Source organism: Balaenoptera borealis (genome assembly GCF_965194805.1).
Source record: "Balaenoptera borealis genome assembly, chromosome: 11".
Classification (NCBI taxonomy): Eukaryota; Metazoa; Chordata; class Mammalia; order Artiodactyla; family Balaenopteridae; genus Balaenoptera; species Balaenoptera borealis.
The window spans coordinates 37,453,591-37,468,804 of NC_138868.1; the positions used below are offsets into that span (position 1 = coordinate 37,453,591).

Consider the following 15,214-nt stretch of genomic DNA (forward strand, 5'->3'; position numbering starts at 1 on the left):
GGTCCCACCATAGGGGCTGAGCTGGAACAACAGAACAAATGTCACCCATCTTTCCAGTCCCCGCCCAAATCCTCCACCTCCAAAAGCAGGAACAAGCTCAGCTGTGATCTATGATCATTCCATTAACCTTGCAATGAAGCATTAAATTAAATTGCCTACTGCAGACTCTGCTTTCGCTACAAGGGGAAAAAGGCCTTCACTTTATGCTAATGGATTTACTAAGCAACTCCATGTTTACAAGAGAATGCAAATAAGCAAAATAATTTAGCAAATTGTGAAATCTCCAGTGGGGGCGTTACAACAACTGATTTTTCTTTTGCTGATATTTACTCTAAAGATTTTAGTTATAGAGAGTTTTAGCCTTAGAAAGAGCAGTTCTCAAACGGTTCATCTTTCTATAGAATTTTCAAACCAATACTTTAAATAAAGTTACAGGAAAAAAGCTGACTTGAGCTGGCACCGTAGTAGAAAGTCTTCTGTCCTCTCTGGTATCAATCACCACCTTGGATGCTGGGGAGATTTGGAGAAGGACATAGTCGAGTTGGTGACAGAGCCTGGGCCTTGGGCAGATGCCAAGCTCCCGATAACGAATTCAGCACTCTCCACACCAGCCCAAGCTTCCAAGTCTTCCCCAGAGAAGGTGAGGATTCCTCTTCAGCAAATTCCATTTCTGGGGGTAACTTCAAAATAATGCTGCCCTATTTCTCTGAAGCCAGAGAACTACAGAAGTTATATCACTCTCTGTAAAAAAGTATGTCCTGCTCAGTTCATAATTGCTTACTTCTTAGTTTTCACTAGAAATTAAGGTTTTTAAGAGTCAAGGATTCTAATTTAAACATGTAATTAAAGCTAACAGGAATAACAAGCAAAAAAAAAAAAAAAATATGTCCTGCTAAGAGAATAGTAAGAAGCTGGGCTTGTGATACAAATATTTGGCACAGTGATTTCAAACCACTCATATCAAAATTCCATGTTATGGGGACTTCCCTGGTGGCGCTGTGGTTAAGAATCTGCCTGCCAATGCAGGGGACACAGGTTCGAGCCCTGGCCCGGGAGGATCCCACATGCCGCGCAGCAACTAAGCCCCTGCGCCACAACTGCTGAGCAGCCCCCGCTCGCCACAACTAGAGAAAGCCTGCACACAGTAACGAAGACCCAATGCAGCCAAACATAAATAAATAAAAATAAATTTAAAATTCCATGTTATGTCTCATCAACCCAGATGTGGAAAGAGGTCAAGTATGCCAGAAAAATCCTTCAACAGTCAGATCATTAAAGGGTACTGAAATCTAGAAATATAGCACATCGGAGCTGGAAGGGATCTTGGAAATCATACAGTCCAAGCCCCTTCTTTAATAAATTGCTCATGGTCATAGAATTGGTTTGTGTCAGAGTAAAGACTAGAAACTTAGAGGCCAAATATTCTTCTTTATTATAGTGTTTTCTGAAGCTCTTTTTGTCTCTGAAGCAATGAAGACCGGTCAAGTCCTGTCATGTCAACTACTCAGCATGCAGTGTATAAAGCTACATGGTTAAGCCTTGCCTCCTATCACCAGGCAACTGGAGAATTATGGGGAAGCCTGCTCAGCCATGGCCAGGAGAGCTCTCTTCTACACACAGACCTTCTGTGCATCACCAGGGACTCTGTTCCTTCCAAGGTGCAATACCTAGATAGCTGGCTAACAGAGGAAGCCAAGCAGATCCCCAGGGCCTGCTGAACTGATAAAGATGCAGTAGCAACAGTCAAAACAACAACAAAAACTGCCCAGCCTGAGATCGCTGGGTTCGTGCTGTCAGAAGCACCATCCCACCCAGAAGCAGGATGCAAGAGCTGGTCGGCAGCCCTCTCCCTCCTGCTGTGCCAGCTCCTAATCCCAGGCCCAGCTTCAAGGCCTCCCAACCTCTCTGGTGGGTTAAAGTAGCACCCATCCGCTCTCACTATCACTGCCCTCATTTCTCAGGCCCCTCTGGAATGACCTCCACACCTGGGCAACCCCAAGTGGAGCAGGCTTACCTGTCAGCATCTCCGAGGCCCAGGGAGGTGTTTCTTTGCAGGGTCTCCCGCACCACAGCCATCCCATCAGGGAGCCGGTTCAGGCGGCGGGTGTAGAGGCCAAGTCCACCATCGGTCATGTACCTTTGAAAGGAGAAGAGGATGACGCAAATGTATGGTTAAGAGCAAGTCCTGTGCCATCTTGCGGTTCATATCCAGAAGCCCTGCATGGCCATCCCGTGCTCTAAGTGGGAAGGAACTGAGGCTTTCCCAAGGCTCTGTCACTGATCACAGCCCAGGGATAACTCAGCTGACTCAACCCAAAGGATGACCAGCTTGCTAGCAAAAATAAGTCGGCTTAATTAACCCAAACTCACAGGAATCTATGAAGCAGAAGGGAACTAGTAAATAAAATCAACTGTCAGATGCATTCATGACATTCTTTTTAATGTCAGCAATTATACAAGCAGGTGTTTTACCTAAGTACTGTGAATGGAACTGACAAGTCATTGGCAAATCATAGGGAAAAATGTTATAGAACAGTGCAGTGGAAAAAGTAGGCAAGCTTTTAAGAGGAAAAGAAAGAAAAGATGGAGGATACAAGAGCCAGCTTTGCCGTCATGGGCAAGTCACTTCTCTGAGTCCTGTGTTTTTCATCTAAACTGTGTGAATATCACAGCCTTCCTGCATCACAAGGTGGACATGAGAATTAGTGAGATAAGGAATATCACAGCGCTCTATAATTTGTATAAGATCGTATAAACAGAAGATGTTATTAGGATAGTCATCATCTTGAAGTAGCTACAAGGGTAAATTTCACCTCTGATACGTCTTAAGGCGGGTGTCCCAAACTCTCTGAATAACAGTAATGCTCCTTTACTTTTCTAGATCTCTTGGTGATGCCACAAAGCTATCTTCTGATGAAATCAGTGTTGTCAGGGGGAAGGGGAGACCCCTGAAACTTTCTGTATAGATGGCTGACTATCTACCAATCAGACCAGTTCCTGAAACATTAGCTACCAGTAGGAGGTAGTTCAGGTCCAAAGCAGCTTTACTTCATGTACCTTTGCTCCTCCATGACACCCCACAAAGGAGACTGCTTGTGCCATCACCCCCATCTCCAGAGGAGAACAAGAATTCAAAGCAAAATTTGAGCAGAGCCAGAATCCAAACTCGGATCCCTTAAATTCCCACATGGGCCCTATCAGATAGACCCGCAATGCATCTGAAACTGCAAGTGATTTGCATTTCAAGTCAAATAATAGGAAGTAAGAAGACCAATGAATGAGTGGTTGTTTTGCTGCAACAGTCAGCTGAGCTACATCATGGAATGTTTCACTGCATTTGGTATCTTGGCTTTAGAATATATGGCGTAGATCCTGAGGGTTCTCAACCCTTGAGATTTTTCCACCTCTAGTTTAGGAACTTCTTAGGATATATTCTTAGAAAAACGGACTTACAGGACGCTGTGGAGGTTTCCCAGAACCAGTAGGGTCAAGTTAGGGTCAGAGAAGAAAGTTCTCACAGAAGCCATCTTGGGTGAGAAAGAGCTTCTGTTTTGGGTCAAAAGAGCTCTCCCTTAGGGCAGCTTCCAGGATACCATGTCTGAATTGACTTCTCTGATGGCCCCATTCATCCCCCGTTTATGACATTAATGATCACAATGCCAGCAAAATGGAAAATCTGCTGAAGTCAGTCAAACCGATTGTTTGTGCACCAGCAAAACAACACAACAGACTGGTTTTTTTCACTCAACTGTAAGATAAAAACCACCCTGTGAATATACTAAAACCCAACGAATTGTACACTTTAAAATGGTGAATTTTATGGTATTTGACTTATACCTCAAGAAAAAAGAAAGAAGAAAAACCAAAAACCCCAGCGATTGCAGCTATAGTTAAATAATTATTTGTGTAATGACTTTTGGATGCTTGGTCCCCACGCTGGATAGTGAACTCCTTGATTGCAGAGACTATTTTATTTTGTTCAAATCTATATCCCATGTGCCTAACACATACTAAGTGCTTAATAAATATTGCTTTTGTTGAATGAAGCCCAAAGATACAGCCATAGGGTGAAGTTCAGCAAAAAACATTTTGGGAGGAAGCCAATTACAGGTTCTTCTTCCTCTTATATGTCAGCAAATTTGACATCTAAGACATACGGCAATTAAACTGTCTACCTGTCAGTCAACCCATCTGCCCATCCATCCACCCACCCACCCATTCACCCAAAAGACGTAGTGACCCTGGGTCCAGTGGTGGACTCCATGTGTGCATCCCACAATTAACATAAGAAGAAAAAAACAAAACACCTACAGAAAAATGCAGTAACTCTGCCAGAGGCTAGACTTTCTAGAGTAAATGTCCTTTCAAGGAGATTTCAGTGGAAACTCTTCAAAACACAATCTGCTGCACCATTAAACAAGGCAGTTAATTTCGATTTTAGCAAAGTCTGCTCAGCCATATAGATAAACAAAAATTTTTCAACTGGGGAGATCTTGTCAAAGGACAAACTAATTTTAGCATTCATTTCCCTGCTGGATTCTTATTGCTGGTGAAACAACACACACGGTTGGGCAATTACACTTACCCGGGCATGTAGACGGAGGCCCACACATACACAGCCCTGGCTTTCTGTGAAGGCCAAGGGCAGAGGCTGGTGAGCATTCCAGAGACTGAATGCTGAGATGTGCTGCAGCCCCCAGGCCCACTAACACCGGGTGCAAGATGGTGGTGTCAAAAACTGACCACCGATGAAGGTGGGGGGCCTTGGAGAGACGGGACTGGATGTGCTAACTTAGCGTGTCCATTGCTGCTGGGAATTCTGATTTTGTTTAGGCAGAGAGGAGGGGAAAGTCAAGGATAAATCAGGATCCTCTGCCTTCTCAAATGCACCAAAGACTGAAAGCCAGAATCAAATGTAACCAATGTGACAACGATCCAGTTTCTTTACAGATCTATTTCATTCATTTTGTGTGTGTGTGTGTGTGTGTGTGAGACAGAGGGAGAGAGAGAGAAAGAAAGAGGGAAGGAGGGAGGGAGGAGTCAGAAGTGGTTAAGGAAAAGAGGGAATTTACCTCTTCTCCCAGAGATTTATAAAAACGTATTCAATCATATATTTTTTTTAATATTCAAAATAAATTCTATGTCCTCTCGCTGCAAGACAGCACAGCACTGGAGATAGCTGTCACTTGAACCAGCCTCACACTCAAGAACTTATTTATTTCTAAAATTATTATCCACCAAATACAGTAGTCTGATTTATAAAAAGCTCTGTACATATTTTTAATAACTCTTCTGGTCTCAATGAAAAATATATATTTTTTGGTTCAACTCAAATTTCTACAGGAATTGGCTACTGAATGCATTAATATAGACTGCTGTCAGTTCATCCCTTTAGGAAGCATAATTTTAGAGATGAAGCCGTCACTGGTGTGCTGATCTAAAAGACCAGTCCTCGCCCTGGAAGGTGAAAAGGCTTATGTTCCTGAAGGCTCAGGAGGCTGGGAGGGATGGCTGCATCCCATCTCTGGGAGCTTTATCAGAGGCTCCCATTGGGTGGAGATGCAGTGACTTGCCTGAGGTCAGAAGGAAAGGAACCAGCTGATCTAGGGACCGAATCCCTGAGCACCAGGGCCACACTTTCCTTCTCCGTGGAGAAATAAATAATTAGTGCTGGAGCCTAATGAGGTGCTGGTAATATCCTAAGGCTGGCTTGCTGGGGTCCTAAGCCACCAGGCAACTGAACAATTTCCACACTGTCCTCCCGAGTTCCGCAGTGATGGGTGGAGGGGGTTCTCTGCCTCCCCTTTCCGCTGCTTCCCCAGAGGCTCCTGGATGGAGAGCGGGAGCCTCTGCTAAAGAGACAGGGTGTCTGTGGGGTGTTTTTCTTGCTTTTCAAGGCTGGGGCACCCTGCGGTGGCCCACGAGCATCAGAGTTAGGAGCATGGCTCTAACTTGTCAGCGAGTCCTGGGTTCAAAGTCTCCCCTGCCCCTTGCTAGCTGAGGGCCCTCGTGTGCATCAAATACAAACCGTTAGCAAATACTAACGGTTACTGATGTTTGCTGGGTGCTGTGCTAAGTGCCTCACATAAGTCATGACATCTTCAAAAGAGTCTTATCAAGTGTTATTTTTATCTCTATTTTTTAGATGAAGACAATGAAACTGAGGTCAAGATCAAGTACAGGTAGGTGGGTTCTAATCCCAGCTTTGTCACTTTTGGAGGGTAATTTCTCCAAGTTTCAGTTTCCTCATCTGCAAGATGAGTGAAACTACACATGAACCTCACAGGGCCGTGGTGGGTAGACTGAGACAGTGTGTATAATGCCCAGAGCCTGCTATATCAGGAGCCCTTAAAATTGATTAGCTGCTGTTACTATCAGCAGCAGCGATGGCTCGTATCTCTGAGCAGTGACTCTGCAGTCCCTCCTCCCCTTTCAATTCCACAAATATTACGTGCTCTGTGCCAGGCTGGGGTTACAGAGACAGAAAGGTCTCATTCCTGTCCTGTTTAGTGAAGCTCAAAGTCAACAAGGGTCTCAGATATGTAAATAGGTAACTCTCCTACTGCAGGATGAGCGGTATTCCAGATGGATGTATGACAGGCTCTGCGCATAAAGGGGAAGGAGTCACAGTTGGCCTTTGAAGGGTGCATAGGAGTTTGCCAGCCAAAGGAGGAGGATCCATCTAGGCACATAGATGACATGTACAAAAGCAGAGAGGAGGGTAAGAGGATGGGAGGTAGTTCACTGTTGCCAGAGCAGCAGGAACAAAGACAGGAGCTTGACTGCAAGGGGACCAGGGCACAGTCAGGAAGGGCTGGGAGGCCAGGCTGGGCTGAGACATTTGCCCGGAAGCCAGGGAAGCTATGAAGGTAGTAAGCTAGTGAGTAACAGGTTTTTGATACCTCCCCCATTCAACACTCCATTTTTGGCGAGCATTGTCTCACTGATATCTCCTGTAGATTTTTCAGAACACGCCACTTGTCTGGATCCTGTCTGAGTCACCCCAGACCTTCGGGGAATGACCAGACTTGCAGGGTAGACCTCACCACCCCTCCAGCTAAAAGAGACCTGTGAAGGCAAAAAGCCTATGACAAGGAACTTTCTCAACAAAATAGGTGCATCCTGTGTAACTGACAGGAGCTATGAAAAAGCTTTGGAATCTCATAGGACCTGTCAGAACAAATACGCTAAATTCTGAGTCCAACGGTGTCAACAGATCTCTTCTCCTTCTTTAAATGTACATAGTGAGGCAACAATGTAGAACAAGTGAAACTGGCTCTGTGAGTCACCTTCAGAAGGAGGGAAAGAGGACCCCTCCTTCCCAAAGTTCCCAACCTGGCACATAAGGAATACAAACGGGCTCGCGCACTGATCGCAAAGGGAATCACCTTTTGTCAAGAACTGGGGGAGGTGAGAGGGCATGGGAAGGGAGAAAAATATGTACACTGATGTATTTCAGTGTATTCCTAATAGACCACAGCATAAAAAAATTAAAAACTCTCAGAGGCAAGAAATGAAAGCAATACCGATAGAAAAAAAAAAAAAAATCGAGCCTCAGTGATTACTTTTCTTCAAAGAAATGTCAGCTTGTCTGTATTTCTGGGACACACATTTGGTTTAAATGTGAACGCAGCAAAGAAAAATGGAATAAAAGAATTGCATATTTAAAAACTATTCCTTGCCAACATCAATATAAATATATGAACATATACATCAACACATACCTCGTTGTATAAGGTTAAATAAAGTGATGTGGGCGGATGAAAAGACCTTGCATTTGAGTTTCACCAACACCCAAGTCCCCAAACAACCAAAGCTTTCACAGTGCTCTTCTACTCCATTACAATAGGCCTGACATTTATATTCTAAGTTTATTAGGATGTAAATTGAGTTTCTGGACCAACCCGTAAAAGGATCCCTTTAGTTTAGGGCCTCTTAGAAGTCAGATGAATAAATTTCACTCTGGGTCATGGAAGGACAAACTGACAAGCAAGTCTAACAAAGCTGCCTGCATCCTTTTGAAGAAAGTTGATCTTAGTGACAAAAAAGAATCTGCTACATTTGACTTAAGGGGAGAAGATGCATTTGAAATGCAAAAACATGGTTGGAAAAAAACAGATTTTTAAACTTTTCAGTGCTCTTTTTGGGAGGATGTGAGAGTTCAGTTTTCCTCTCCAGCAAAAATAATAATTATAATAGTAAGACTGCAGCACTAAAATTTAGGCGAACACTTAAAATTTTACTAATGAAACACTTGGAAACTGCTTTGCCCTCAGGTTTTAGGCACAAAATCTGAGGCAAATATGGCATATTTCATTTACCAATCCACCCCCCTGCTGCCCTCACCTCCAATGACAAGTACGGAAACGTATCACAGAGCAATTCTAAGACCCTACCCACTGCATAGCCTTAATATCTAAAAATCAAAGAACAGGTTGCTGTGCTTCTCTATCATGGACCACCCCAAACTGACACACAATGAAATGAAACTTACAGCGGCCTTCAGAGAGAAAGTCTAAGTTTCCAATGTCTTTCTTCATTAGGTTTCCCTGGAATAATAGGACTTCAGGTATAAATAATCCAGACTAGACAACACAAATAATCAAGAAACATTTCTTTGGTGTTCATGTCTTTTGGGGAACTCCTCCAATAACTCTGCTGGCAGAGGGAGAGAGGGATGTGCCCCTACAGGACCCGTTTCCTACCTTCCTGCTCGGCGCAGGGTTGGGGCAGCGATCAGCACCGCTTCCCACTGTGCTCTAGGACAGCTGGCTCTTCAGGACATCCCCGAGCTGGTATCTTGCTCTTTTTAGGAGGATATGAGAGTTCAATTTTCCTTTCCAGCAAAATCTGCCCTTATTTCGCTGAATCCTGGAGCAGCCACCCGAGGCCATACCATGAGCCACCTGGGCTCAGAGCACAGAACAGGGCTATGGCAAATAGATGTCACTTTCACTGCAGGCAAGTTCCCTCAATGGCCAGGAGCCACCAACCGGGAGCAACCACAGCTCAAGGGGCACCAGCTCCGTCTGTGGCTCATCTGCATCTCATTTCCATCTCCCCGAGTCAGTCCTGGCTGTGAAGTGAGTCAGACGACTGGGGAAACCTTGGCTCAATGCTCTGACCCTGGTGTAGCAGGAAGGCAAGCCTGCAGAAGCGAGCCAGGCTCAGCCGGTCTGAAGCCTACTCTGGCTACCTAGTCACCGGAGCACGCCTCTCTGGGGAGCACTGCAAAGACGTTGCTAAGCAAGTCAGGCAAGAGCTCAGCTCCAGCAGGCCACGGAGACAGAGGTAACAGCAGGAAAAGGGAGCCCTGAGGAAAGGAGGAGTCAAAGGGTCCCAGGGGGCCCCATTAAGCCTCACTGGGTGAAAGTGGTGCCACAGACTTTATTTCCGCAAGCTAGGTGCTGCAAAGCTGCTGGAAGAGAACACAAGGCACACTGCAGGGGTCACGCCACAAAACCCAACACCTGCCTCTTCCTCTACCTGCCGCTGAACCAGTAGTTTCAGCACCAGCTGGCAGCTTATTGGAGCTGCGGCGTCCCAGACCTCCTGAATCAGACCCTGCAGTTCAACACGGTCCCCACGTCGTTCTAATGTGCATTAAAGAATGGAAAGCAGTGACCTCAGGCAGTGGTCTCTGTAGTGGGGAGCATAAGATGACCCACAGGGGTGAAAACCAAAATGCTTCTGTTTATATTTAGTTCTTATCACGTCCCTTGTAAATCCTGCGTGTATGCAGGTATTATATACTATGCACAGTGTTTCAGTCACAAAGCATATGTATGTTTAAAAAACAAATACAGCGTCTAATGGAGGAACAAGCTCTTTCTGATGCAACCAAAAGCAGTTCAGAGACCACCGTCTAAAGCAGAAATTCCTAAATCTTCTTAAGTTGTGGACCCCTCAGAGAAACCCGTGAAAGCCATAAAACCCATCTCTCGTATGAATAAAACGTGTATCCAGTTCAAGTCAGGTCACAGGACTCCCCCCCAACCCCCGCCCAGGCCCTGTGTCAGTGGCCCCTCTGCGGAGTTAGGGTAGAAGTGGATCCTGGCTGAGTTGGTCCCTTCGACATATACAGTTTCCGCAGAGCAAGGTGTTTGCTTGTCTTTGCTGTAAACGGACTTCGCACTGGCACATGGCATCGCTGTAACTCACAAGTCACCCTGGCTTCTAGCACACAGACTCAATCTCACCACTGCTGTGGGTTTGGGTTTGTCTTCACCAAACTCCTAGCAGAAGAGAGACTGAACTAGCAGGAAAATTCCTGCATGGTGATGAAACATGCTGCTATGGTTCTTGCATCTTTTGCAAAATGTAATGTGGATTTTTACAAGTTTAACAAAATTCCATCTAGCATTGATTACCAGAGCATTTCGATTTAGCTTGCCTACGGATCTATACATATATCAATGCTATACATACATTTTAAAAAATCCGTAACTGTACTAATAAAATACACAGTCACATAGAGAGCCAGGGATTATAACAATTTATCCCTATTTATGACCCCTATTTAAATAAATACACACATATAAATTTTTCATTACAACCCATAACTATGCTTGTTTAAAATGGGTGTTGGCAGGGTACCCTCCTGAAGAAAGGCTGCACGCTTTGGAAATTTGACAGTCCCCATGTCTGGAATTTGGTCTGGCTTGAATTCTCTTTATTGTGGTTCAACTGTCAGTGTGGGATTGCAGCAAGTATTTCTAGCATGAGCAGGAAGCTTTTTGTCCACCTACTGAAAGATGAAACACATTCTAGCACACAGGAGACGGTTCTCTAGACAAAGCCCCTTTAAGCTCTTTCTTGGAATGAAACAGATGGTGAAAGGAGACTGACTGATATCCAGGAATTCTCAAACCTTAGAATACACCCGAATCATCTGGGGAACCGAGAAAAATGCAGACTCCAAGGCCCCAGCTTCACAGATGCAGAATGCCATTAGTGGGGCCCAAACCTGCAGTTTTAAATAGACCTTTTTTTTTTTTTTTTTTAATTAATAGACTTTTTACCTTTTTTTTTTTTTAAGTATTTGTTTTTTTTTATTTATTCATGGCTGTGTTGGGTCTTCGTTTCTGTGCGAGGGCTTTCTCTAGTTGTGGCAAGCGGGGACCACTCTTCATCGCGGTGCGCAGGCCTCTCACTATCGCGGCCTCTCCTTGCGGAGCACAGGCTCCAGACACGCAGGCTCAGTAATTGTGGCTCACGGGCCCAGCTGCTCCGCGGCACGTGGGATCTTCCCAGACCAGGGCTCGAACCCGTGTCCCCTGCATTGGCAGACAGACTCTCAACCACTGCGCCACCAGGGAAGCCCTAAATAGACCTTTTTTAAAAAAGCATTTGAGGTTTATAGAGAAACTGCACAGAGGAAAGTAGAGTTCCATTAAACTCCTTCTCCCCTACCACCAGTTTCCCCTATTAACATCTTGCATCAGTGTGATACATTTGTTAAAACTGATAAACTGGGTTTCCCTGGTGGTGCAGTGGTTGAGAATCCGCCTGCCAATGCAGGGGACACGGGTTCGAGCCCTGGTCTGGGAAGATCCCACATGCCGCGGAGCAGCTGGGCCCGTGAGCCACAATTACTGAGCCTGCGCGTCTGGAGCCTGTGCTCCACAACAAGAGAGGCCGCAATAGTGAGAGGCCCGCGCACCGCGATGAAGAGTGGCCCCCACTTGCCGCAACTAGAGAAAGCCCTCGCACAGAAACGAAGACCCAACACAGCCAAAAATAAATAAATTAATAAATTAATTAAAAAAAAACAAAACAAAACTGATAAACTAATATTGATACATTATTATTTGATACTAATAATTATTTGATACTAATAACTAACATTATTATCAATAATATTGATACACTATTAACCAAAGTCCACAGCTTACGTTACAGTTCACTGTGCTGTATAGCTCTATGGGTTTTGACAAATGCATAATGATATGTATCCACTGTCACAGTATCACACAGCTAACGTTTTATTGCCCTAAAAACGTTCTGTCCTCCCCTGTTCATCCCTTCCCTCAAATCTGTAGTTTTAACAGACATGTAATTTTCTTTTTCTGTCTTTCTTTTTTTTTTTTTTGGTTAAATAATTTTCTTGCAGTCAGGATCAAGCTGTCAGAAATGCTGGCTTAAGTCTTGAGAGCTGGATGGAGGAACTGTGAGCTAGACTGACCTCAGTTTCCCTAAGAGTTAGTTAAAAAGTCACCATAATGTGACTATAGTGTAACAGTAACTTAACTTTCAAATCCTTATAATAACTAGTCTTGGCCCTGTATACTAAGGAGGCAACATGCATGTTAAAAGTACCCGATCCCTGATTCCTAATGGCCCCTCCATCTCAGATCACGGCCTGATAAGAGTTGTTAGAACTCTAAGTTTCTTCTAAAATATCAGTTAACTCTTGTGCGTGGACTTTCAGGTCTACAGGCCCCAGAACAGTCCAACTGTGGAAGCCCAGACTGGGAAGGGACATAAGTGAGCAGTGCCAGGTATACTGAATACAGAGTACTGGGGGTCATCGGTGGGGGGCTCAGCGGGGGTGTCATAATTAGATGCCCTTACCCTGAAATAACCTTCTGTTTCAAAAGAATCCGTCCTCCCAGGCACTTCTCATGCACTGGGACACGCTTGCCAATCTTCTGGTTGCTGCTATACCTTATCATTCCCATGATTTCTGACATGACTCCCCGACCCCTAAAGTTCTCCACGACACAAGTTCACTTTTCACCTTGAGTTGGTGGAATTTGTCCTGGCGTTCAGGATTGTGTGTTTCCTTTCCAAGATGACTAGAGCTCCCAGCGGTGGGAATCAGACATCCAGAGTCTCTTTCCCTTTTGGTTCCATGTAGACACCCCTAGGTAATAACCAGAGTCACTTCCAAACTGGGGAGAAGCCAGCTGGCACTTGAGTTTAGGTTTATGTACATTTCACTTTGTCTTATCTAGACTGTGGCTCAAAGAAATGCCCAGGGGTACTGAGAACAGGCAGAGGACGAAGGTGACTAACGTAACTGGGGGGCAACCTCTTCTGAGACATAAAGCAGGCCTTGGGACATCACCCAACCTCAGCAAAGATTTCTGGAAGCAGCTGGGAGGCTACAGGAAGCACCGCACTAGAGCCCTATGCAGGCTGCTGCCCTAGACATGGTCCACATTTTGAGGTGGTGTCATTTGTTCAGTAAACATTTATGCAGCCCCTGCTGCCAGGCAGGCACTGGCCTGGGTGCTGGGGATACAAGAATCAGATCCAGTCCTTGACCTTGAGGGGCTTAGTGTCTGGGTGAGGGAAACAGACATGTCAATGTTTGCATGGGGCTCAGCAAGGGCCAGAGCAGGGAGAAGGGCCAGAAAAGGCTTCTTAGAGGAAGAAACCCTCAAGTGGCATCTTGAAGGATGAGAAGGTGTTTGCCAGGCAGCCTTGGGTTGGGGCAAGGAAATTAGACAGTTCACACAGACATACGTGTACCAATACAAAGGATCTAAAATGTACAGTGGATTCACTGTGTGGTCTTAGATGCTAAATTTCTACTAGGTAACATTTTCATTAAGAATATCATTGTTCTGGGCACTCATTCTAAATGGAATTCGATAAATGTATTTCCAACACAAAGAAATACGTATATAGGCCTCTGGCTTTCAAGCACAGGGATTAAGCCAAAATTGGGTGACCACAAGTATACTCGAATTACCTGCCACTAAATCCGGCAAGCCCAGTAGACACAACAGCTGACAACATAGGATGCCTGACCCTGTGTGCTTTTCCATTTGTCCGTGAGCACTGGGTCACCTTCAGAAACAACACCCAAGCAGCCAGAACACCAGTTCTCCATGGCAGTGGGCCCATCGCTGGGGTGGGGCAGGAGTTTGGAAAAGCATATTTGATGTTATAAATTTACCACTTTAAACAAACAACTAAAAAGGCCCAATGCTTTTTATAAGGTATTCTATAAAGTTTGACAGAATTTTGGTTCGCGTGGAACTACTGAAGAGACGGTAATTCTCTAAAGACACACTTATTCTTACTCTCACATGCCCCCTCCCCCCAATTCAGAGTGTGATGTCTTCACATTAAGGTATATGAGAGTTTTTGCTTTTTTTTTTTAAGTCTGAAAAACACTGAGTTAAAGTTCTGTGAGGATGGGAATCAGCCATTTTCCTCCTGGAGAGTTCAGATTTTGAACTACGTAAGCACCAGGCCTCCATATTAAGTGAGGCCATCGAAACATGTGTCGTACAGTCACAGAAGTGTCTCAGGATAGATTCACATGGAAGGAACAAGACTGTGGCTGAGAGTGGGGACGGGGCCCCTCCCCGCCCTGAGCCACGACAGGCAGATCTCACAGCTGCCTCTTTGGGGTCCCACCCCTTCCCCCCAGAAAGCTGCACTGCATAATCCTGAAATTCTTAAAGTCTTAAAATCAAAACAAAATTCTAAATTGAAAAGGCTTCCTGCACAAACCAAGGGCCACCGAAAAAAAGAAAAATCAGCCCAGCCTCCATCTTGGCATTCCCCAGATAATGCCTGGGTCCCTCCCATGGGAGCCACAGAAAAATGCCCTTTCCTACTAAGGCTGGTAAATGTCTGTCCTACTCCAAGAAGTGTCTGTGGGGTCCAACATTGTACAAACTCCAAAAAACAAATGATGTGCTCCTCAATGATTAAAACACCATGCTTGAGTTGCCATAGGGTCCAGCAATGCCACTCTTGGGCATCTATCTGGAGAAAACCATAATTCGAAAAGATACATGCACCCTTATGTTCACAGCAGCACTGTTTACCATAGCCAAGACATGGAAGCAACCTAAATGTCCACTGACAGATGAATGGGTAAAGAAGATGTGGTACACATATACAATGGAATACTACTCAGCCATAAAAAGAAATGAAATAATGCCACTTGCAGCAACACAGGTGGACCTAGAGATTATCATACTGAGTGAAGAAAGTCGGAAAGAGAAAGACAAATACCATATGATATCATCTGTGTGTGGAATCCGAAATATGACACAAACAAAATTATCTACGAAACAGAAACAGACTCACAGGCATAGAGAACAGACTTGTGGTTGCCAAGGAGGAGCAGGGGTGGGGGAGGAATGGCTTGGTAGTTTGGGCTTAGCAGATGCAAGCTATTATATATAGGATGGATAAACAACAGGGTCCTACTGTATAGCACAGGGAACTATATTCAATATCCTGTGAT

The 15,214-nt window shown here is 44.8% G+C and overlaps 1 protein-coding gene across 12 annotated transcripts in view; it reads right to left on the reverse strand.

The window, feature by feature from the left end:
- The window catches only part of NAV2 (neuron navigator 2), an 858,870-nt gene that overhangs the window by 136,265 nt on the left and 707,391 nt on the right, over positions 1–15,214 (reverse strand). For all 12 annotated transcript variants that reach the window (XR_014231592.1, XM_082342380.1, XM_082342385.1 and 9 more), the window contains one exon: positions 2,015–2,137. Coding sequence is in view for 11 of the 12 variants with exons in the window: in XM_082342380.1 (XP_082198506.1) it covers positions 2,015–2,137 (123 nt within the window). In the remaining variant the exon portion in view is untranslated. The remainder of the gene's footprint in view (positions 1–2,014; positions 2,138–15,214) is intronic.